This window comes from Condylostylus longicornis, unplaced genomic scaffold, assembly GCF_029603195.1.
Source record: "Condylostylus longicornis isolate FDR11 unplaced genomic scaffold, ASM2960319v2 ptg000076l, whole genome shotgun sequence".
NCBI lineage: Eukaryota > Metazoa > Arthropoda > Insecta > Diptera > Dolichopodidae > Condylostylus > Condylostylus longicornis.
Window position 1 is genome coordinate 1626191 of NW_026578044.1, and position 24816 is coordinate 1651006.

At 24.5% G+C, this 24816-nt stretch overlaps 4 protein-coding genes across 6 annotated transcripts; 1 reads left to right on the top strand and 3 right to left on the bottom strand.

The window, feature by feature from the left end:
- Nucleotides 1-11022: 11022 nt before the first annotated feature.
- Nucleotides 11023-14445, bottom strand: LOC129612696 (protein DEK). 2 transcript variants are annotated; one of them, XM_055526450.1, is made up of 12 exons: nt 14342-14445; nt 13979-14060; nt 13184-13575; nt 12944-13118; nt 12671-12871; nt 12491-12591; nt 12262-12435; nt 12047-12193; nt 11908-11989; nt 11720-11844; nt 11456-11608; nt 11023-11362 (listed from the first exon to the last, which is right to left on the bottom strand). In XM_055526450.1, exons 1-12 carry the CDS (start codon nt 14378-14380, stop codon nt 11348-11350), a joined length of 1686 nt encoding a protein of 561 aa, XP_055382425.1. In that variant the 5' UTR covers nt 14381-14445; the 3' UTR covers nt 11023-11347. The 2 variants fall into 2 exon arrangements, with proteins under 2 accessions (XP_055382425.1, XP_055382424.1); XM_055526449.1 differs by having other exon boundaries at nt 11024-11339.
- Nucleotides 14446-15410: 965 nt separating this feature from the next.
- Nucleotides 15411-22654, top strand: LOC129612694 (centrosomal protein of 120 kDa). Of its 2 annotated transcripts, XM_055526448.1 has the most exons (11): nt 15411-15493; nt 15552-15647; nt 15703-15850; nt 15913-16054; nt 16126-16251; nt 16304-16492; nt 16561-16780; nt 16850-17851; nt 21355-22031; nt 22087-22235; nt 22299-22654. In XM_055526448.1, the coding sequence occupies exons 2-11, from the start codon at nt 15602-15604 to the stop codon at nt 22426-22428; spliced, it is 2829 nt and encodes a 942-aa protein (XP_055382423.1). In that variant the 5' UTR covers nt 15411-15493; nt 15552-15601; the 3' UTR covers nt 22429-22654. The 2 variants fall into 2 exon arrangements, with proteins under 2 accessions (XP_055382423.1, XP_055382421.1); XM_055526446.1 differs by having other exon boundaries at nt 15461-15647.
- LOC129612681 (uncharacterized) lies at nt 18046-20511 on the bottom strand. Its single transcript, XM_055526432.1, has 2 exons — nt 19746-20511; nt 18046-19694 (listed from the first exon to the last, which is right to left on the bottom strand). The coding sequence occupies exons 1-2, from the start codon at nt 20509-20511 to the stop codon at nt 18046-18048; spliced, it is 2415 nt and encodes an 804-aa protein (XP_055382407.1).
- An 86-nt stretch (nt 22655-22740) lies between the features above and the next one.
- On the bottom strand, nt 22741-24583 carry LOC129612725 (G protein pathway suppressor 2). The gene is made up of 8 exons (XM_055526484.1): nt 24330-24583; nt 24209-24269; nt 24088-24149; nt 23847-24001; nt 23624-23781; nt 23508-23558; nt 23084-23439; nt 22741-22930 (listed from the first exon to the last, which is right to left on the bottom strand). Exons 1-8 carry the CDS (start codon nt 24381-24383, stop codon nt 22835-22837), a joined length of 993 nt encoding a protein of 330 aa, XP_055382459.1. The 5' UTR covers nt 24384-24583; the 3' UTR covers nt 22741-22834.
- Between the last annotated feature and the right edge of the window lie 233 nt (nt 24584-24816).

The window sequence follows — 24816 nt, forward strand, 5'->3', positions numbered from 1 at the left end:
TAGTTTTTCATCGAATTTTTATTGCATCCAATTTATTGATTATTATATTCAATATAATTATTTTCGAGAACTTCAGGATCATTGGTCTTGGAGAATCTCTCTGCTTTACTCTTTACACATTGATTATAGATTTTATATATATCAATAGCTACGCAATCAATGAAATTCCCAATATCAGTAGTTATTCGAGATCTGGGTGTAAATAACATTTTTTTTCCTTGTATTCATTTTCTTATTTAATATATTTCAATATCAATATAAAAATGCAATTTAAATAGCATAATCAGGTGGAATTGATTTAATGTAATTTATATGATGTAAAATTAAAAACTAGGGGTATAAAATGGCAAATATATACAATTAATTTTGATATTCCCACTTATTTTCATATTATAAGGGGGTTAATTCCTTTCAAATACGAACGAACTGTAAAATTTCAAAAAAAAAAATAGTAAGAGATGGAGTTCACGATTATGAAAACTTAACAAAATGAAATATATTATTTTTTACATATTGATGTATAAACATATTAAACATGATTGATACAATTTATAATTATTTAACTTCTATAAAAAATTAAAATATTAAAATTTCAGGTATTTTAACTTTTTACAAACTTAATTAATTCATTTACTTATTTATCATTTTACATTTTATCATTTTGTCATTTTATTTTTCTTACATTTTGTATAACTATTATATTGAATATTTTGAAATTATATACAAATTCCATAATTTAAAAATTTGTATATTATTAAAAAATAACATTATATACGCAAAAAGTCCCTCTTATACACAAAAAAATATATAAACACTTTATAATTAATTTTATTATTTTAGATGAATTGACATGGTAAGATTGTTTTAAATAATCATTGAGAAAAATTTATATTATATTATAAATTAAATTTTGCAAATTTCATTTAAAATCTTAAAAGTTTATATTAAAAATAGAAAAAAAAGAAAAAAACAAAAATTAAATTTTAATTATATTGCTAACAAAAACTTACAAAATAAATTTATGTTTCCACCTCTTTTTTATATAAATTAATAATTTAAAATTTATAACCAGTATATGTGTATGTATATGTATATAATTATTATAAAATAAATATTTCTTGAATATATTGAAAAAATTAAAAATATAAAATTTTTCAAAAAATTGAATCAATTGAATTATAAACTTTATGTAATTTTTTCAGGATTAAAAAAAAATTAAAAAAAATATTCAAAAAAAAAAAATCAAAATATAATATTGATAGAATAATAAACAAATAAATAGAATACGTATAAGTATAAAAAAAAATTTTTTTTTGTTTTCGATCCTAGATCCGGCGGAGTGTATAAAAAATCCGAAAGATTCAAAATATGCTTTGTGTAATATTTGTACTCCTCCTAAATCCAATATATATGAGAACTCATTATTTCAATGCTACTACTACTACACTACTACTACTACTACAACTACAGCAGTATGTTGTTGCGTAAAATGTGTTATCTAAAATCATTTACAAAATAAATATAATTAAATATTAAAAAGTGGTATGTATAAATTTCAAAATCAGAAACAAAAAAGAAATAAAATATATTGAAAAATTTTTGAAATATAAAACAAAAAATTTTTTTAAAAAATATATACTATTCTTATTACTATATTTATATTGAAATTATATTAAATACAAATTATATAAAAACAAAAATTAATTCGGCTTTTACATGGCATCAATATACTTATGTATAATAAATAGTACAGGCTTACAAATTATACATTATTATTTAAAAAAAAAAATTTGTTTTAAATATCGATATACGTACTTGTAGTATACATTATGTAATAATTAAAATATATAAATTTTCATTTGTTATTGATCTATGTAATTGCCAAATAATAGAATTTATTTTATATATATTTTTATATTTTTATGTATATAAATTTATTCTTCACTATTATTAATAGTATTGAAATAAAATTTTTAATTCTGAATCAATTATGGTTAACGACGCTCTTAAATAATTTTTATAATTAATTTTCTTTAAATTTCTTTATTAAATATTTTAATTAAATTAATAATTTGATTACGTTCGAATATTTTTTTATGAATTCATGAACAAAACAATATTTTTGTTTAATTTTAAAGAAATAATGCAAATAGCATTGTTTTCAAGATCTAAATTGTTCATTTTCCTGTTGATTACATACCGTTATAATTATTTACATACATAACAGTTTATATTTAGTGAATTTAATTCACAATTGTTTAATATCTGGTTGTTAACCATAATAGTACGAATCTTTCAAATTATTTCAAAATTATTCAAAATAACAAAACTGATATAAAATTTTTTTAAAAATATATTTGTTTTTAAATGATCACAAAACAAAAAATGAAAGAAAGAAAAAAAAAAGACGAACTAAATTAAAATATACTTAAATATATTTTTTTTATTTTACATACGTCCGTAATTTTTACTATAAGAATTATTACATAACCACTTTTTTTAAAATTTTAAAACAAATCATATTATGCCTTTTCATTTTTTTTAATTTAGATTTTTCGGATAATCCTGTTGTTTACGAATAGATTGATTGGGTTTCTCATATTGTGAAAAAAACATGATGTGTTTGAATTTCATATTTAATTAAACATAATGTAAATATACGTTCAATATTATATAGTACATTTAAAAAAGTATATTTAGTATTTTAAGATTTACATTCTATATAATTATATTTTATATAACATCATATATAATACGTATAATTACACATTATCAAGCTCTGATATATATTTACATTTATTTAAAAATTTTTATATTTTTATAATATTTATATATTTTACAAAATTATATGTTATATTTAAATTCATAATCAATGGGAGGCATCTAACTTTAATGGAAATCAATTATTTATTGTGACTTGTTGAAAAATATTTCAATTATATCAAGCGTCTTAAGTTGAAAATCGAACTTGTCTTTCCTTTCTAAGTTATCTCTTTTAGTCACAATATGAAGATATGAATTGTTTTTTTTTTTGGGAAAAAAATATACAAATTTTTCATTAAGACTGGATTGGACTAAAATTTATTTTTCTAAAAACTACATTGCTTTTTTAATTTCTAAAATTTTTTAACGTACTTTTTTAAACTACTTTTGATTATCCATTATTGTGTTAAATATCCTTGTTTCACTGCACTTCAGTCCTTTCAATTCCATAGATAAAGATGGATTCCATAGTTCCATTAGATGCCCTCTCTGTCTTGTATTTTAATTATGTACCGTATCTCTTGTTTGAATTGATAACGATGATTTCATCTTTTTACTTGGTATGAGTTGGTTTATACCTAGTTCATTCGTCTATGTATATGATTCTTAAGTGCCCATTCTTCCGTTGAACTTGTACATATAATGTTTTTAAGCTTTTGTTCATGACCAATACCCTTTTTGAATATTATGGAAATTTGAAGAATGACTCTACTTGCTAGACAAAATGTGGCCGTTGTGTATTCATTTCGTTGCGTTGGTCGGAACATCATCTTTTCTTTTAATATTATTTGTTTTATGGCAATTGGAATAATGCACTTTTTCAACCACTTCCCCATTTCTTTTTTGATCGTTTATCTCATTTTAAATAATCATCTATACACACTGTGATGTCTTTATTTAAGTTTTGTTTAATTCACTCAAAGTTGTTTTTCCTTTTGCTATGAGGTTACAATTTCATGTTACAATTTAAAAGATTTATAATACATATGTAATAAATACACCATGTGTATAAGTATTGTAGCGTTTGTCTCGTTTTTAATTCGCACTATGCATAATCACATAAAATGCTTTACTTTAAATCAATAAAAACAACCACAACGCAATAACCTGCATTTAAAGCATCATAAATATGATGTAGTGTTCCTTCTGTGAAGTCGCATTAATTTTTTGTCAGAAGATTGCTGTTTGAAGAAAGCTGCGAATTCGTTTGTTAATAGCTTTCTCATGATTTTACTTAAAATTGGCATTGATATTGATTTATAATTACCGCAGTCAGTTTTTTATGCATCTTTATGAATGGGTACAATTGCAGCCTTTTTCAAGTATTCAGGGTAAGTTCCATAATTGAGACATAAATTTACCATGTCACATAACGGTATTTTAATAATATGTATTATATTATAATAATAATATATATAATATATGTGATGCATGCTGACTGTTCATATTTGTAGCAATAATTTATTTTCCTGTTACTGGTACTAGAAATGCAGACTTTTATTTCATTAAATTACGTACTGTGTTCAAAGCACTACTAGTGTTGTTATTATTTAAAAAATTTTATCCAATTACATTAAAATGTTTGGCATTAAGTAAATTACAAATGCTTTTGTTGCTTTCATCATTATCATATTTTATTGTATATTTTTAATTGTCTTTGCGTTCCAAACTTTTCGGCTGTCATTTTCAGTCTTTTCTATGTTATTATTGGCAACGTTACTTTTTTCTTCAAGAATAAATTTGTCTACTTTCTTTTTCACTTCCCGGCACTAATTTTTTTTTTTTATTGTACTACCAAGATCCTTTTTACGTGCTTGATATAAGGAGCGGCTTATCTTAATAATTAATAATTGTAGGAGTAATCCACGCATTACTTCTTGACCTTGTAGTGTTTATTGTACTAGTTTCTCTTGCCTTTGTATAATATGAATTAATTTATCTATTTCAGCAATATTTATTTATGTCAGCTCATTCTTGACTATTTCACACATTTAAACATAATATTTTCGAGAATGTGAGAGCCTTGAGTAAGGTTTTGTCACAGGGTTTATTAATTCAAAACTCGAAATAACAGTTTTATGATCAGATATGTCATTATCTCCAATTTTATATGTAATTTTGTGTTCGTTCTTTATACTTAATACAATATATTCAATTGAGTAGGTACTGGTATTTAAAGTTATTATGCTTTGAAAATATTTTTGAAGTATTCGTAGATTAATCAAAATTATTTCTGTATTTAGCTTAATGCCACTTTAAAAATCTAACGTTAGTTTGACTTATTCAGCAATTAAAATTGTATGTAATTAAATTTTAAATATTTTTTTTCATTTTATTTTTTACAAAAGGTAAGTAATTTTTTAGTTTTGTATATTTAGAATTTTATAAAGAATATTTGAAAAATTGTATCAGCAAACAATTTTTAATGTATAACGTAATTTTAAATTATTTTTCAAAGTATTTTATAATTTTTGTCTCTTATAAAATTGTTTTAATGAAAATTATCGTTCTGTTATATATACATACATACAGTTTTGTTTTTATTTTATTCGATTTTATTATTTTTTTATGTATATATAAGTACCATATTTTATTGGATCATTTCATTCATCAATATTACTTTTCTTTTTTGAATTAATATATTTCAATAAATTTAATTTATATATTTTCAGGCAAAAATATATATTATCTACTTACATATATTAAATTTTTTAAAATATATTAGCAAATTTTGATATTATTAATTTATTTTTAATTTATTTTTACAAAATTTTATTTTAATGTTTTTGATTTTATTATTTATTATTTGCTTTTTTTGGAAAACATATTATATATTCGTATAATTACATATTAATTGAAATAAATAATATTTAAACAAAAACTTATAATAATTTACATAATTATATATCTAATACATAAAATGAAAAAAGAATTTCTACTTATTTGTTTTTTTTTGTTTTTTGAGTTAAATAAACATTTTTTAGTTAAATTTCAGAACAAGAGTAAAATAAATAGAGCTAAATGCAATGTCTAGTCGAAAATGAAAGAAAAAAAAAATGAAACACATAAAAAACTAGGGCTTTCCTGCCTTATAAACATTATTCGTGCCTCTAACTAACAAAAAAATGCAATAAAAATAGATTTTAAAAAAAAAAAATTAAATGTCTAATAACAAAGGTAATTTTTATTGTACTTATAATTATATTTATGTATATATACATACATACATATATATATATATATATTATATTTATATACATATATATATATTTAAAAATATTTGCAAAAAAAAACGTTATAAATATATATAAGTAGTAGAATCGCAGTTATATGAATCTTTATTTGTGTCTAACGACCAGGTCAAGTGAGCAAAATCTCACTTAAGTAAATTTATTACTAAATTTAGTTAAAGAAAATTTATTTCTATATTTAAAAAAGTCAGCAAATTAACAATTTTTGAGGTAATGAACAAATGGCCGTTTTCTGGTATGCCATATTTTTGACAATCATGTTAATTACGTCATTCGATTGATTTTGCAAATGACAATTATGTGCAATTAAGCAGTTTTTGCAATTGATATTTTTAAAAATTATTTTTTAATTATGCATGATACTTTGAAGAAATTAAAAACTAAAATAATAATCATTTGCGTTGCTGACGTCTATTGGAATTTATAAAGTGTACGTCAGGTCGCATATTATTTTTGCGAAAAAGCATATTATTCTTAAAAAAATCCCCTTAAAATTGGAATTAATTTTTAATTAGCGGAGTTGCTCTAAAAAAGCCTCATCTATTTTTATACCGTTCACATAACTGAGATTCTATTCCTATATAATTTACATACATGTATATACAATTATACAGTATATATATATATATATATATATACGTAATACAATAAACATATTATTTTTTTTTTAACTTTTTTTTTCCTTTAAATTTCTTAATACATTAATCTGTATAATATGTTTTATATTTACATATACATGTATATTATATTACATAATACATACTTTTTAGTTTTTATTTAAAATAAAATTATTATATCAAAAAATTTTTATTATATGACCTTAAATATATTTAAATATTTTTTATTAAAATTCAAAATTAAATTGATAAAATATCGTCTTAATTATAAAATTTCTTACACATAGACATATATAAATTTATACATATATCGTATATATATTATTATTATTATATAAATATAGTAAATTTTTGGTGTTATAAATAAAAAATTTTATTAAACTAAAAATGAAAAATTTTTACTTTATTTTTACTAATCAAAGTTATTTACTTAAGGTAATTTTAATAAATTAAAAAAGATTTATGATTTTTCGAACTTAATAAAATTTTTGCCAAAAGCATTGATTCCTTTAAATTAAAACGCGATATAACGACGGGTTCTAATTGTTATTTCTAATTATTTCTTATTGTTTGTGCCTTTATACTCGCCCCCTTATAATCTCCATTTTCTTCCAACTTGTTTGTTAATCCAGTCCTTTACAAATCCGCTAGAAGTATAAGAATTCTAAAATGAAAAAATGAAAATATTTTAGATTGTATATGAAATTCGAAAAATTTAATGTTTTTTTATAAATAATTTTTAAATAAAATTTGAAAAATCTTCTTTTGAAATGAACAAAACTTTACACAAATGGTAAGTATCGAAAATACATTGATGTGCAATGAACCTAGGCTTGACAATCCTTTAAAATGGCACTAAACCTTGTTTTTCTACACTAATTTATGAGTAAGTTTTTGAATTTTAAAAATTAAAATTTGAAGATAGAGCTGTACCTTGTATTACTTATTTTATGTTATGGTTTTGGGTCACAACTGATATAAATATAGCCCCGCGTATTTAGAAAAGTTGATTTCAATGGAAAAAGGCAATTTTATAAGTACATATTCTTATGAAAGTCGGGGAATTTTTAAATATCACTTATCCGCAATATAATAAATATTTTCTAAATTTTTTAATCAAAAGCCTTACATTAAATCTTACATCCAAAACATTTAAGACCCGATAGCTTAATCAACAATGATATATATATACATACACCGTAAGCAAAATCTAATGAATAATTATTAAATTCCATTTGCCAATCGGTAAGTAAACTTCATTTTTAAATTAGTTTTAAAAATCTTATCACTTAATCGGCAAAGCGAATGACTTCTTAATAGTGAATATAAATTTCTGATTCTATGACTGACGAATTCGCCTTGAGTTTACCAATGAAACTCTTTACTATCTATGTATGTGATTATATAGCGTGCAAGATCTTGAAATAAAAATGCAAAATTGTTTTCTTAATATATAATTTTTCTTTTTTTTATTTTTAATTTTAATATAGAAACAGAAAAAAAAACTTATCCATTACTATCGCCTATTTATCTAAATTAATTTTATAAAACAATTAAAATAAAAATTTTTTTTATATTCAAATGAGCTGAACATATTCTCAATTATTTTTATTCTTCAATTAAACATTTGTTTTTTTTTTTTTGAAAAATTCTTTAATTTTTTTATAATTTTAAAAATTCTTACAATACTATTTTTTTTTTGTTTTTGTTGTTACTAAGTTTTTCAAATTTCATCCCTTTTTTCAAAATTGATAACACATGAAATTACAGATAAAATACATAAGAGTAATTGAAATGAAATTTCGGAAATAATATTTGTATGTTATTTATATTTATGTATGTATTTACATACATATAATTTTCAAAAAATTAAATGGTTACTCCACTTTATCTTCTCTATTATAGAAATGCTTTCTAAATATAAACGTAATTTATACAAAAACGATCCTAAATTTTTCCTAAACAACTTTTTGCGAATAAATACTGCTAGGGGTGGGGCGGGGTTTGAATTAAGAGCGCATGAAATATGTTAAATGATTACAGAGGCAATTAATTACTCAGATTAATTTTAGAAGATTTTTAGACGAAGCTTTTAAGTTTTAAACTGCCGAACCATGTTATATCATTTTATTTAAACAAATTCAAAATTTTTTAAACAATAAAAAAACTGTGAAAAAAAGGATTTTCTAAAATATTAGAATAATGATTACATAGCTAAAGATTAATACAAAATGTGATTTCTATTGTAAGGTAAAACAGCGTCGTCTATTCTACTTTATTTATATATACGTACAAGTGCGTTAAGATTCCAAGTCATTCAAAAACTTATGGCATACCTATACAAAATGTTGGATATTTTGCTTTTATCGCGGCGTTCGATGAGTAAAATTTTCTACGACAAATTTGAGTATGTATTTTAAATTTATATTATCTATTAAACAAAATTGTAATGAAAATTTATCAAGTCCGTCATATGAATACAATTAAAAATTTGAACAAAAATAAAATTCTAAATACATTTAGAAAATTACAAAATTGCAAAAAATTAAGGTTCCTTTTATTTTTGCATACTATAATAGAGGGTTTTTTTTTTAATATTTTCGTTTTTTAAATTAATTTGCAGATAAATTGTAAGTAAGTCCTTTTTTATTTATTTTTTTACTTATTTACTTATTATATTTACTTTTGTTTCTTTTGATTTTTTGACATGCAATTTGAAATTGTTAAAAATTATAATATCTTAATTATAATTTAAAATTTTTGCATTTTTTTGTATTTTAATTAGAAATGATTAATTTTAAATTAAATAAACAGAAAAATTAAACAAAAAAAAAAATATAGAACTAGAAACATTTTACTTTTAATTAGTAAGTTTTTAAAGTTTTATTCTATTTAATTTTTTTTAAATTTTATTCATTATATTTAAATGTTTATTTATTTTTTTATCAATTACATAAATAATATTAGAAAAAAAATATGTATATATATATATTTAATATATTATATATGCATGTATAAATTAAAAATGTGTAATCTTTTTTTTTCTTTTTCAAATCCAAAGTTTCAATTATACAAATTTTTTAATTTCTTTTCAATTTTAAATATTGTATTATAATAATTATAATGATATTATATTTAAAGATTGTTGTTTTATGTTTTTGAAGAAAATAAACACTTTTACAATAAAAACACTATTTAGTTTTGAGTAAATTTAAAATTTTTTGCAAGTAAAATATTGGAGCAATTTTATATGATTTGTTGTTTTGATTTATTTTTATTGTATAAAAAAAAAGCTATAAATGATTTCTTAGACCCATATTAGCATGTTATTATTATTTGATTGACAATATTTAATATTCCATTAAATACATTTTGTTCTCTAATACTCGTAAATATAAATCTTGTAATATATAAAATACAAAAATTAATAATTTTTTTAATATTTAAAATGTTCAATAATATTAAGGTGTTAATTTGAATCAATTAATTCAATTATAAATTATAAAATTTTTTTCAAACTAATACAGTTAATTTTATAATTCCAAGATCTTTTCTAAATAATTTTATATTTATATTTAATACAATTTGTAGAAATGCATTTACACGAAATTTATCAGTTTAAAAAAAAATTAAATATAATTTTTAAATTTTCATTTTTCAATTTTTGAATTTAGTAAAATTCTACAATATTCTGTTTTTGTTACGATATAAAAATAAAATGTCAGTATTATAAATTAATTAAATTTTACTGTTATTTCGCGAAAAATTGGAATATAGAACATTGTAGATTACTACAAAATTCTATGTATAAATATTAAATTAAATATTAATTAAATATTATAATTAATATTTAATATTATAACAGCATTTGACAAAAAGTTCTGCTTAAATTTCGCAAAAGAAATTTAAAATTTGATTAATTTTTGGTAAATGAGTACAATAACCGGTTTGGAATAGTTATTCATGCTGTAATATAATTTTTAAATCTAATACCATGACATATGGGTCTAACAAATCTTATAGTTTACAGTATATTTATTAAAATAAATTTTAAATAAAATAAAAAATAAGTGGGTACATAGGAAAAATTTTTATATTAAATGAAATATTTTAATTTCGTATCAAAATTTTATCATATGGATAAAATTATTATTTTTATACAATTTAGTTTTTTTTTTATGTAAATAAAAATAATTTCCGTCAAACTTTGTTGCACTGAGTTAAGAAATTTTGTACTGACCAGAAAAGTTCTTTTATATATTTATAGTATATATATTTTTATTTTGACAAATTCATATTTTAAATTAAAATAAAAAAGAAAACATAAATGTTACATATTTAATTAGAATAATAATAAAGAGTTTTTTATTTATTTTTGATTATAATAAAATTTTTGTGTCCGAAAAAATTTTATGCAAATTGTTCCTTTATTTTCATTTTTTTGGGTTTTTGATTTATTAAAATTTTTTTTGTTTTTCTTTTGTAAAAAAATAATCATTATTCAAAGAGAATACCTATTAATTTTTGTTTTTAGTTCTTAATTATAATTCACGAAATTTTTTAATTTTTTTATTTTCCTTTACTCATTTCAATTTTATTACAACAATTACTTTGATTTTTAATTGAATGTTTTTTTTAATTTAAATTAAATTTTACAAATAATAGTATGACAAAAAAAAAAAAATACAATTTTTTATGCTGCGATTAGCTAAAAATTTACAAAAACAAAAACTGCAATTAGAATATTATACAAAGATTATTAAATTTAAATAAATATATATTTAATAAAAATATAATATATTTATAGAATAAAACTTTACTTACAGATTTTACAGTTGCTTTAATAAAATCTTTTTTATCAGTTAAATCAAATTCTGGATATTTTGCATATACTTGCTTACAAACCGTTTTCATTGTAATTTCTTCAAGATTAGCTTCATCTAAAATTTCTTTCACATAAGACTTAATTTCGTCGTCCTAAATAATAAAAAAATATATATAAATAACATAGGTATTAGTAAAAAAAAATTAAATTTCAAATTATTTTGCCAAAAAAAAGTTACAAAATATTATAATAAAAATGCATACTGAAGGGAATGAATTTTTTCCTTTTTTATTTAATGGTTCATCTTCTGAATCACTTTTTTCTTCTTCATCTTCCTCTTCTTCTTCTTCTTCTGAAGATGCTTTTCTAGATTTTTTCCGTGGTGGTGCTATTAAGAAATAAATGTATATTTTGTGAAATTTGTTATATGTATTTAAAATTATCGACATACGTTTAGCTCTTCCTCTACTTGCTGTAGCTTTATTATTTTTAGCTGCTTTTCCGCCTCCTGCTCTTCGCTTTTTAGGTTGCTCCTAAAAACAATAAAATTAGGGTAATAATTTCTTGCATTTTTTTTTATGAGAACTAACCTCTTCACTTTCATTTTCAGCTTCTGATTCTTCATCAACTTCCTCTTCACTTTCGGTTTCATTGCGCTTTCGTGCTCTTGGCCGTGCAGGAGCTCGCGCTCTACCACCTGATCTAGGTTTGGAACGTCCTTTTTTCTTCGGTTCCTCCTTTAACATTCAAATTTATTTACGACTGTTAAAAACAAAAAAAAAAACAAAACTAGAAAATAACTTACTTCACTTTCGTCTTCGCTTATTTCTGATTCTTCATCTTCTTCTTCTTCATCTTCTTCATCTGAATCTGATTTTCTTCTAGCTACCTTACGTCCGCTCACTCTAGAACCACGTCCACCACCACCACCTCTATTTTTCTTACGTCCTTCTGAATCAGATCCACCTGATGGGTTGTACTAAATAAAATATAATTTTAATATAGAAGTTTTCACATTTAAAACTTATATTTACATCTGATCCACTATCCGAGTCATCTTTACGTCTTTGACGTTTAGATCTAACAACTTTTGCTTCTTCATCTGAGCTGGAATATTCCACGTAGCTCGATACATCTGCAATCAAAATAAGAAAAAAAAAATAAATTATCTTGAATAATTACAAGTCACAATATTTAAGCTGTTTTAAGCTTACCACGATTACTTTTACCAGCAGTAACTCGCCTTGGTCTACCACCTCTGCCAGTTTTTTCAGGCCGTTTTTGTTTTTTCTCCTCTTCGCTTGGTGCTTCCTCCTCTTCTTCCTCTCCTTCTTCATCTTCATCTTCAGGGATGTCTTGTTCTTCAGGGGAAAATAAAAATTTGCATATTCTCTGTGAAACTTCTTCCCTCGAACCTGAAAATTTTTAAACATAGGTAGGTTCTCAAATATCAGTATGTAATTTGTTCTACAATAAGAAACCCTTACCTTTCTTAGCCAACGCTAATATATTGCATATTGATTTGAGACTTTTCAAATCATGTTTTTGAATAAATTCTAATTTTTTTTTATGCTCTGTTGAATCCGGTTCAAACTCAAATCCGGCAAATGTCCTTAAATTCTTCTTTACAACATTGAATTTACCTGGAGCATCAAAACAAATCTAAAGAAAAAATAAATTTTACTTCAAAATTTTGATAAAATGCAAGGTAGGTAAACTTAGTATACCTCATAGAGAAGTTGCAAATTTTCAACTCTGTTTTTGTTAATATTTTCATTTATTTTGCTAATTTCTCCTAGTGAAACCAAATCCTCTTCTTTTAAATCATCAGATTTTTTATCTTCCTCTTCTTCTTCTTCTTCTTCTTCCTTTTCTTCGTCTCCACTTTCCGTTGTGCCATTATTAGCGGATTTAATGGGTTTAGTGTCAGTCTTCTTTTTGCTACCGTTCTCTTCATTTTTCTTCTTAGGTTTATTCTTTTCATCATCTTTTTCATCATGATCCTCTTCTTCTTCGCCTTCTTCGCCATCTTCGTCAGCTAGCTCATTTTCACTTTCTTCTAATTTTGAGTTTTTCTTTTTAGAGTTTTCATCTTTTGATGTTTTCTTTGATTTTGTATCTAAAAAATTTTAAATAATAGGTACTTTTAGTAAATTTTCACAAAAATTTTATTTTGTATTATATTTTGTTTTTCAGTTTGGAATATCTCATATATCTAATTAGAAGATAGAGAGATAATGGATAACTGAGAATTTTATTATACCTTGGCCATTACTAAATAAAACCTAATGTTAACTGGTTTAATATGAACAAACCAAGGATATAAAATTAAACCTAATATTTAAATTAAACGTATCCTTTGTTTATATACTGAATTTCACATAATTTTTTTCGAATTTGTCGAAGGGTGGTTTCGAACTCAAACTGTTTACATTCAACAATATTTTGTATAGGCATTTGCATTATACACTACACTAATAAACTGTCTTTTGAAAGCATGTTTAAATTTCAATAAATCTTACCTCCGTCCCCTTCAACAGAATTTTTATCCTTTGAAACGTCATTTTTGAGTTTCTCTTCGGATTCTTCTTTTTCGTCTTTTACCTTAAATATTTAAAAAAATATATTTTTTAAACTTTTCATTTCTAATCGATTCATAACAAAATAAAATTTAACAAGGTTTTTGGGATACTATTATTTCATCCTTAAAATTTTGAATACACTAACAAACCGACGCCATATTTTATGTGACGCGCACAAATTTTAGCGGAAATTTAATCATGTTTTTTCGAATAATTTATATTTTTAATCGAATTATATTTTAATTTTATTTGTAGTACCACTTTAGTTTTTAATGTTTCAACTGTTTTTTACGAATTTCTTACCATATCTTCAGTAGATTTCTCCTTTTCTTCTCCCGACATTATTTTTCTGTTCTTTACTAATAAGTGTTGCCTCTAAATTTAGCATTTGAAGTTTTTGAAATGTCTTTCGTTTTTTGAGAAAAAAAATGCTGCCAGTGCGTTGCAATTTGTCAACTTACAAGTTACATTAATTTATTTACCCAACAAACATATGTTTTTTTATTTTATGAGTACAAACTGGAAAAATTCCGGAGATTTATTTGTAGCGTTTAATTACGAAACGGAACGTTAAGTTCATTTTCAGGAAGTTTCAAACTAATATCAATTCAAATCTATGTACTTAATAATACTAACTGAAACATATTAGTTGAAGAAATATCTAAGTATTGGAAAAAATATTGAATAAACTTCAAAGGTAGGTTTTCTGAATTCTCAAGTTTCCAAATTTTACATTTTTCAAATTTTCCAAATTTTACATTTTTCTTCCAAATCATGAAATATGACAGATAGTAATAAACTTGGTTAATTTATTTCATTAGATCATCATGCATGCTTCAATAGGGAGACGAATTTAAGACAACCATCTTAATACTTCTTAATACTTAATAGTATTTTTCTGTCATTAATGTTTAATCCAAATAGAATTAAAACCTAATTATATAAAGTGAAATAAGATAATCACATCGTTATTTTGATGTCAAATATTTGATTAAAATTTTAAGAGCATAATACGTTTGTTCAAATCTCAATTTCATAAAAAAGGATATTTCAAGTATTACAATTAAATCAAAACCCAAAATAACATCAAAAGCACAAGATCCATATGTTGCGAAACAGAAATACTATTTCTACGCTACGCATTTGTTTGAGATTAGTAGTTGTTCTTAATGTAGGCTATCATGAGTAGTATGAGCAAGTAAATGAAACGCAAATATTGTCATTTGCAAGTTTTTGAAGCAAAAATTTAAGTTAATTCAATATAATATGTTGAACTAAATCAACCTTTTTATTTTAATTATAGCAAAACAAAATTACTTTTAATTTGTGAGGCACAAATCGAACACTACTTGTGACTTTTAAAAACGCTTACTTGACGTTGACATAATGTTTACTATTTTACTATGATCAATTCTACTAATTTAAATTAATTTCTGCATAAGTCGAAGAAGGCTTGTAAAAACCTAATTTTCGTTAAATACAAAAGGAAAAATATTTTAATTTAAATTTTTAGAAGTCTTGCTGCCTACATACTTTATTTTTATTCTGTACGATTACTTTTATATGGATATGGATGATAATTTGTCAATTCTGTTGTATGTTGCCGAAGGTAAACAAAATAAATTTATACTAGTTTTTATTTAATCTTAAAACTATTTTTTTAGGAACGGGATTCGATTTGAAGATAGGAAATATCGTAATAGTAGCTACCTTAGGAGGAAAATCTCTTGAAACAAAACCAGTTCAGTCATCTTCAAAAATTGAATTTGATAATAATTTAATATGGGAAACAAATAAAAAGTCTGTGAAAAGGTATTGCAACTTATTTTGTGCATAACACAAAGCATTTTATAATTTTAAATTTTTTTTTTTAGAATGAAAACAGAAAATTTACCAATTAAGATAGAATGTTTCCTATCAAGTTTTGCTAATGGACAAGAAACTTTCAGTTTAATTGGATATGTGTTAATACCACTTAAAAGTATTCCTGTAACATTGTCTAAAAACAGAACGATGGTAAGATTAGATATAATTAATTTAAATTATTTGGTAAACACTTTAAAATACTACCACTACACATTTTTAAGAGTAAACCACACTGGCACAAATTATTTGGACTAAATTCAGAATGGAAAATTAAGAAACCTGAGGTGTGCTTACAAGTTTTAATCAGCGATGACGTTCCTCAGCGTTCTCTCGGCTTATATGGACAGGTGAAATAAAGCATTAATTTTGCTTCTATATCAATCTGAGTTTTTTATGTAGAAAAATCAAACCAGCAACAACAATTTTGCATTAGATTCTATTGAAACGAGTGCAATGCTCTGTAGTCAAAAAGGATTATATATAGAATTACTAAACGAAGAGGAACTTTTGCAAGTGGGTGATAAGAAAACAAACTGTGATATATTTACTCTTAATTTGAAGTTTTTAAATGCCAATAATTTAGATTACGTGAGTACATCAAATATTTTATTTAAATCTTACTGAAATTTCATAAATTTTGTTTTTTTTTTGATAAGGCAATGAACCTTGGAGAAAATAAGAATCAACATTTTAAACTTAAATATAATTTACTTGGAACTTCAGCATATTGCTCTTTAGTATCAACTGAAAAAAATATTTTAAGTATACAGGAGGAAATCGGTATTAACTTTAGAACATCTTTACAAAGTTTACAAGAATACCTTTCCAAGGTATTTTATATTCCAGTAGAGTTCTTTTATGGCGATTCTCTAGTTGGTAATTATTTTTTAACAATCTTAAAGAATCACCTAAATAATAATATCACACTATTTCTGTTTCTTGTAGGAACTGCACTTTTTAATTTGAAAAATATTTTGCAAGTCGATAGTTTAAATGAATTTTTAGCTAAATATGGTTTTACTGACAGAACATTCAGCTTTAAGGGGACATTCCCCATCCAAACTGTATCAAATACACCCAAGTCGGCGTTAGTACCGTATATGGAATTTATTTTTAATTTGAAACTTTTATCCACAAATGAAGTAAGCGACCGTGAAATTGAAATACATAATATGCAAAAAAGCGAATTTGTAGATAATGTTTTCGATGATAAAAAAGTGTCTGAAGAAAACACAAATGAAGAAGCGACAAATAATGTTGTTGAAGTTATTTCAAAAAGTCTTTTGAACGACCAAGACAACTTTTATGACGCGAACAATAACTCTCAAGTAGTAAATGATGAAAAAATAACAGAGACAAAATCAGAGATCGCTTTACTAGAAAATCTTTCTCTTAATAAGGAGAGCATTTTATTTGGTACTTCAAAAAGCTTTTTAGATGTGCAAGAAAATTTTAATGACACCAATAATAATTCACATGTTGTTGTTGATAGTAAAACAATAGACACGAGATTAGAAACCACTATTCAAGAAAATTCTCCTCTTAATAAGAATACTTTATTTGGTAAAAATGAAATCTTAATAAAAGAAAAACTCAAGAAAGAAAGTCCGAAAAATATTCCAAGGACTTTTAGTTTTAATTTGATTTTACAAACAGTTAAATTTAATCGATTTGTTGATACTGGAATTTGGCAGATTAGTTTGCAACATCAAAATGCCGATACTACATATACCGTAGCAAATATAGAATTAACAGAAATATCTTCAAATTTGATAGAATTTAAAAATTTCATGTTGCAATTATTTTTTTCTTCACGTGCGGATACCGTTTTGGAAGTTGTTTCATCTGAATCCTGTGTTTTAAAAATTTGTGGGCCTAGAGGAATTTTTGCTGTTGCAGAATTAAACAATGAAATATTGCTTACCAGTAACAAAGAAAAACATTCAGGTAAATTCTTACTATAAATTTTTTTTTGCTTAAATAAAAATTAAATTAATCAAAACTTAAGCATGAGAAAAAGAATATTTTATTCATTTAATTTTTTAAGTAATGCATAATTTCATTTCCAAAAATATACTTTAAATAATTGAATTTAATTTTTGTATAGAATTGCTTAAAATTTGTCAAAAAAAAAACGTTTTCTAGTTTTCTACAGAAATACCACTGCATAGGCAAAAGCATTTGAATTTTCTATTATTACGTACTCTTAATTCTAACCACCTTTTTTGATTTGGTACAAACATTTCGGGAGGTAATTGCGTATTTTCATCTGCATTATCATCATCTTGTTTTCTAAATTTAGGTGAAGGCAAGATTGACATTATTTCTTCTGGTTTTCTCAATAATATTTTACCAACACCTTCACACATTTTGAGCACTTCATGTCGGCTTAATCGGTCAACATGTTCATTTAAAATAGATGGACATGTTATAATCCATTCGGATACACCATCAAAATCCTTTAGTAAATTTACAGCGCCACACGTAGAAAAGCGTATTCTTTTCCTATAAATATGGTCTAGCCAGGCTTCGCATATTAATTTTAAAGTTAACTGGAGTATTTCAAGATCCTTACAAGCTTTGCAAATGGGTAAAAAAACTTTATTTAAAAAATAAGTAACATATTCATCGCATTCGCTTTGTAATACTTCAGTTTGCCAATGACGTGTTGATGGGAAACATAATGTTAGTGTAGCTAAAGAATATGTCTTGCATACATGAGATAATATTTCAACACATGCACCTGCTGCTTCTTTTAATTTTTGTATATTTACTTTTATTTCAGATACTAATTTCCATCTTAATGCTACACAAACTTGTATCAAAACTTCTAGTAAATCAGCGGCAGCTAATTGTGGTACTCGAAGTTCTTGCAAATTATCTAAGCAATTTTTTACATCACCATGTAAAAGAAAAAACATTGTCATATTCCATTCAGAACATAAAAATTTCGCTCTGCCCAACACCCATATCCTAACACTGTGAACGGTATGATCCAATCTATGTAAAATTGGTATTTGTTCAACGATTGGAAGTTGATTTGGGATTGTACCGTTACTATCACAACTATTACATAAAGATGTTAATGAATTTAATACTTCACACCATAAGTTTCCTGAAATTGTTCCAGGTGTGTACACTTTGAAATTAGCAAATTTCTCAAATTCCACGTCGTTTGTTAGTGACGATGCTACCAATGCTAGTCGAAACTGTTGGTCCCATATGGTATTTGTAACATGTGTTGTTAAAGTTTCTCCAAGACCCTTTAGAGTAGAAAGCACGGGCTCAGGTGCATCTTGTGGTTGTAACAGTAAAAGCCAGTCACGAAGTTGTTTTGTACATTCTGCTGGTCTGCAGGCTAACGCTGCATTGCTCCACCATAATACAATATGGTCTAAAGTTGAACCAATTTGAGTCCAGAGACTTCTGACTCCGCGACTTATCCATTTCCGGTAGTCAAGATTAGTTCTAGATAACTCATCAATAGCTAACGGGCATGTTTTACAACATTTTGATATAACATAAGCAATGAAAGCCTCTTCATCTGTAATTAAATGTTGTAGTATATCACATTTAATAACACATCGTTCTTCGTCTGTTCCACGTTTAGTTTTTTCAAGAAGTTCTTTTGCCATTTCATCAAAGAATTTAATGGCTGGATCATTCTCAATGGCAGTTTGTTCACACTTATTCGAATCATTACTTTCATTCTGTTTCTCAGTATAGTTTTCAGAGGTAGTTGCTTCCTGGTTTTGATCTATCTCATTCGAAACTGCATTTGTGAAATTTTCTTGTTTATCGTTCTTTGTATTATTTGTAGTGTTATTTTCTACATCTTTACTTTGATTCGGCGATAAGTGATAATGAAATGGATCCTTATATTTTTCAACAGCAATACTTAAATGTGATGTTAAAGTTTTTAAAACTTCAACACTTGAATTGCAAGATTCAGTATCTTCTGTTGTCATAAATAATTCAATTTTTGAAGTTTCTAACAAACAGGATATCAAAGCCATACTACAGTGTTCAGCTCGACTTTTACATAAAATTTGTAATATCAAACCAATTTCAATTTTTTTCGGCAAGAGTAATAAAACTGGGAACGTATTACTGCATATTTTCGAACCAGAGGAACTTGTTCCATTAGATGTTTGAAGACACGTTTCAATTGTTTCATTAAGTAAGGTACTTAAATTTAAGGCAGCTTCCATTGTAATATCAGACTGTGTTGATATATCGAGTAAATATTTAATAGTTTTATTTATAACAAACATTAATTGATAGTGTCTTCTTTGTAAACCTTCTACCATTAAAATTGCTTTTTTTTGTAATAAACTTTTATAAGCACTTCGTTGCAGTTTTTTACTCGTAGCTGGTACTATTTGATTTCTTAAACTTTCCTGTATTGTTTCACTAAGTATTAAAGCTCTACGGCATTCTTCAATTATTTGAGAAAATTCATAGAAGTCCAGAAGATCTAAATTTATATCTGTGGAAAACTTTTTAGCTAAAAATTTCAATTCAAATTCAATTTCCTTTGTTTTTCCAAATAATTTGATTATGTCATTGCTATGTTTTGGTGCCCATTTTGGTGTTGTGTTATTCATATTGATGAAATAAAAAAAATCAATATGAATCCTTCGAAAATTAAGTAAAAAAATGAATTTTCCCACTATTGATTTTCGTTTTAATTTCTTTTTTTAAAATTCATAATTTTTTTTATTTAGAACTTTAATTAAATCTTATTAATTTAAAGGATCGCAGAACAAAAAAGAAACTCCTTCCTTTGGTGGTTTTTTTAACTGAAACTTTTTATTGAAAATCGAATAGAATTATTTACAATGTCAGTAAATAACTTCCGTATCGTAATCATGGTTACAAAACCCCTTTCAACCTTGGTCTAGTTTGTTTATTTCTTGATAAAAGGAAAAGTATGTATATTTTATTAAATGTTAAATATCAACAACCTTGAAAAATATCTGCCTGTTTTATTGACCTTAACAATTTTTCTTTCCACTTCTTAGTCTCATAATCGCTTGATTCCTTTTAAAGAATTATTAAAAGCATACCTTAAGAGATATTGAATTATGATGTACAATCAAGTTAATAGATCGAATCACAGTGTTGTGATTCTAGTTTTTGTGAGTAAAACACCAAAACTATTTAAGCATGTATAAACGTTTCATCTTTGTATGAATCAAGCATATAGCATGTCAAGATAAAGTTATGTTATACTGAAGCACTTGGGCAATAAAATATAGTTATAAAATATTTATTGACTATTAGATATAGAAATGTGCAAAGATATTATGAGTTTTCTATATTTAATTTTAAAAATTCGGAATGTATGAATGTGGGGAAAATAAGTGCATATAAAACATGAACATACTTATAAATCAATATAAATAAATTTACGTTATTAGTTTTACTTAATTTTTTTTATTTTTCAGGAGTTGTTCTTATGGAAAATCAAAATGGTGAAAAGTGTGCACTTGCTTATATTTCTGTTTATATGGAAGATTTAGGAATATCATTCAACAGTCAAATAAAAAAACATGTAAATAATGACAATAATCCACCAACAATAGCTGCCTATTTTGATGAAAACTTGGCGTACAAAGTAGTTGAAGAATTAGAAGATTGGAAAAAAAAGCAATTAGAAAATTTTCTTGTTGAATTAAAACGTAAAGAAGTTAATCATTTAGCAATGCTTTCATTAGAATGGCAAAAGCGTAAAAGTGAATTAGAAAATTCATTGAGTAAAAAATTGGAAGAATGTTCCCAGTTATATGATACTTTAGAGAAAGCGCATTTGACTTTAAAAGAAAAAGGATTAAGTTATTCTGAGCATGAAAAATTAGTTGAAAAGATCCGGAAAGATACTGAAGAAAAATTTTCTAAAATAATTACCGGACTGAATGAAAAAATTAAAAGAATTGAATACGATATGGAACATAAAATTAAATTAGAGCAATTGAAATATAAGGAACTAGAATTAGAAAATATAAATATGGAAAAAGAAAAATTTTCTTTGAAAAAAGATTTGGATGAATTACACAAAATTTGCAATGAAATGAAGGAAAATTATGTGCCCAAAGAGCAATTAATTGCATTATTACAAGATATGGTATAAAAAATATCACCAATACTAACAAAATATAAATATAAAAATTTTTTTTTAGAGTGTACTTCATGAACGCTTAGAGGAAGTCCAAAAATCACAACAATTTTATAAATGTCAATGGGCTAAGCTTATCAGAGAGCTTCATAAAATGAAAATTGAAAATTTGCAAACTATTGAAGAACAAACAACTTTCTGCGGAGCCGTTCAGTAAGTATAACACATTTCTAAGTGGAACACGTAATAAAATTTTAATTGCTTTATGTAAAATAGATTACATAATTTGCTTCAAAATGAGAAGAATGAGTTTTACAATGAAAGAGACCAATTAAATGAAATTAAAGCAGCTTTAGAAAATTCATCTGACGATGATTGTGAATCATGTTACGAATCTGACCGGTAAATAAGCTGATAAATCAAACAAAAATTTTTTAGTTGTAATAAAAAAAATATGTATATGAAATCTTTTCACTGCCTTGCAAAATATTATCTATAGCTTGTATTTTGAATTATAATTTTATCAAAAATTAAACGATCATATCCTAAATTTCGTGATTTTAAGAAAAATATATATATATTTTATTATTTTGCATTCATTTAAGTGCTTATATACAATATCCTAAATTTTGTTTCGTAGTATAAAAATAAAAAATGTTTAGATAATTAATTTTAGATCTCATTAATATTTTTTGTTATGAAGTTTCTTTACGGACTAAATTATTAAATCAATTTTTTCTTAAAAAAAAAAAAACAATTTTTTATTAAAATTTTATGAAATTTATAATACGTAGTAATATTTATTATACAATCTAAAATAATCTTCTTGGAAAATGAAGTTGCTGTTGTTGTAGTTGTGCTTGGTTGTTTGGTGGACGACTCGTTTGAAAAACTCCAGGTTTTGCAGTCTAAAAGTGAATACAGGAATATTTTTAATTTCATATAATATTAGAAAACATTACGTCTAATTTTTAAGAAATTGTAACGACAATGTCTTAAAAAGTCACATTAAATAAACTCTATAAATAGAACAAAAATTTCTACGCATAATAATAAATTACTTGTTGCATCATATTTTGATGGAGCAGTGGAGCATATACAACACTTTCAGTTGGCTGAGAAGGAGGCCGCTCAATTTTAACTTCGACGTGGTAGCGATCTGGAATCTTTTCCATAGTTATTATCGGTGGCTTATGTTGTTGAGGTTGCGGTACATGTCCCATTTGATTAACGTCAGCTTTTTGTTGTGCATGTTGTTGGAGTGCTTGTGCTGGAATATCTAAATAAGTTTGACGTAAAGGTATTGGTGTGTATGCAGGATATATAATTTGTTGTGTTCTTCCATCATTTGGTGGTGGATTTGCTGTTGTTTGATAAAACAATGTTCCAGGAGGGTTTTGATACTGTCCGGGAGGTTCTGCCAATAGCAAAAATTTTTGGTCAACATTAATGCAAAGCTAAAAAAATATAAAAAAAATTCTTTACGTTTCCATAGCACCCTAGATACATCAGGAGCCCTACGGCCATCATCAATTTCTGTAAAATTAAAACATATATCAAAACTTATCAATAGATAGAAGAAAAAAAAAATTTTGCATTACTTGGCGAATATTGTGTTCCCTTATAGTATGCATTTTGTGGTCCTTGTGGCGGTGAAGGACTTCTAGCACGTTTTATACCAGTTTTCACAATATTTTGTTGTCTTGGAGGCAAGAATACCTGAGCATGCGGTGCGTTATGCATTTGCGCAAACATTTCACTACAAAATTCAATTTGAAGAATCATTAATGAAATGATCATATATCTACAAGTTTGTGCTTTTACCTATCTTTTTGTTGTTGTTGTTTTTTGCGATTTTCATCCTCATTAAGTACTTTTTTCAATTGCAAAAATAACGACTGCTTTTCATTTTTGAGATCATTCAATTTAATTTCTAATTTGCTAATTTGTTCTCTTGTTTCACCCAGAGTCATAACATCCTAAAAAAAGGTTAAGAAATGAATTCGAAATTGGAATTTTTAAAAAAATGCAATATTCGTTTTGTGCAAAGTTTAAGGATTATTACTTGTCTTTCACGAGCTTCACGTTCTTTTCTCAATCGCTCTTCTTCTATTTCTGCCTCATGTTCTACGGTTATTCATTTGGTTTTATTTAAAAAAAGTAAATTAGAAAATAAAATCAATTACCTTCCTTTTTACGCTGTCTTTCTTTTAATACATGAGCTTTAAGAGCTGCATTTAAATTGAGCTAAAATTTATTCAAAAAATAATTAAATTGACTGGAGATGAAAATAAGACCTTATATTACTTTGGCTCTCGCCTCACGTTCTAGCTTTTCTGCCTGCGTTGTTGCTGCAGGCATTTTACTAGATTTATTTTTTTCACCAATTTTCAATATTTATATTAAATCTTTTATAAAAACTTCGTTTATGCAACGTTTCTGAGTCTACTCAAGTTTTGTAGTTTTATAAAAACAAATTGAAAAGTCTTTTAAATTAGCAAAAATTTATTTTATTTTCATTAAAGTTCTTAATTTAATATTATTCTTTTCACATTATAAAAATCACAATAAACAAATAAAGTCTTCTAAACTGTCTCTTTTATGAAATGTCAAAAACGTTTCAGGGTCTTGTAAAATTTTATTTGACATTAATGAAATAGATATGATGTAGGAACTTGCTATTAAGATTATGGGGATAGTTAAACTCAAAATTCTTTTCATATTTTTGTAGAGATTACGGCAGTGGTATTATTATAAGTTTTTAAGTATTTTTTAATTTGAAAACCGAACAAAA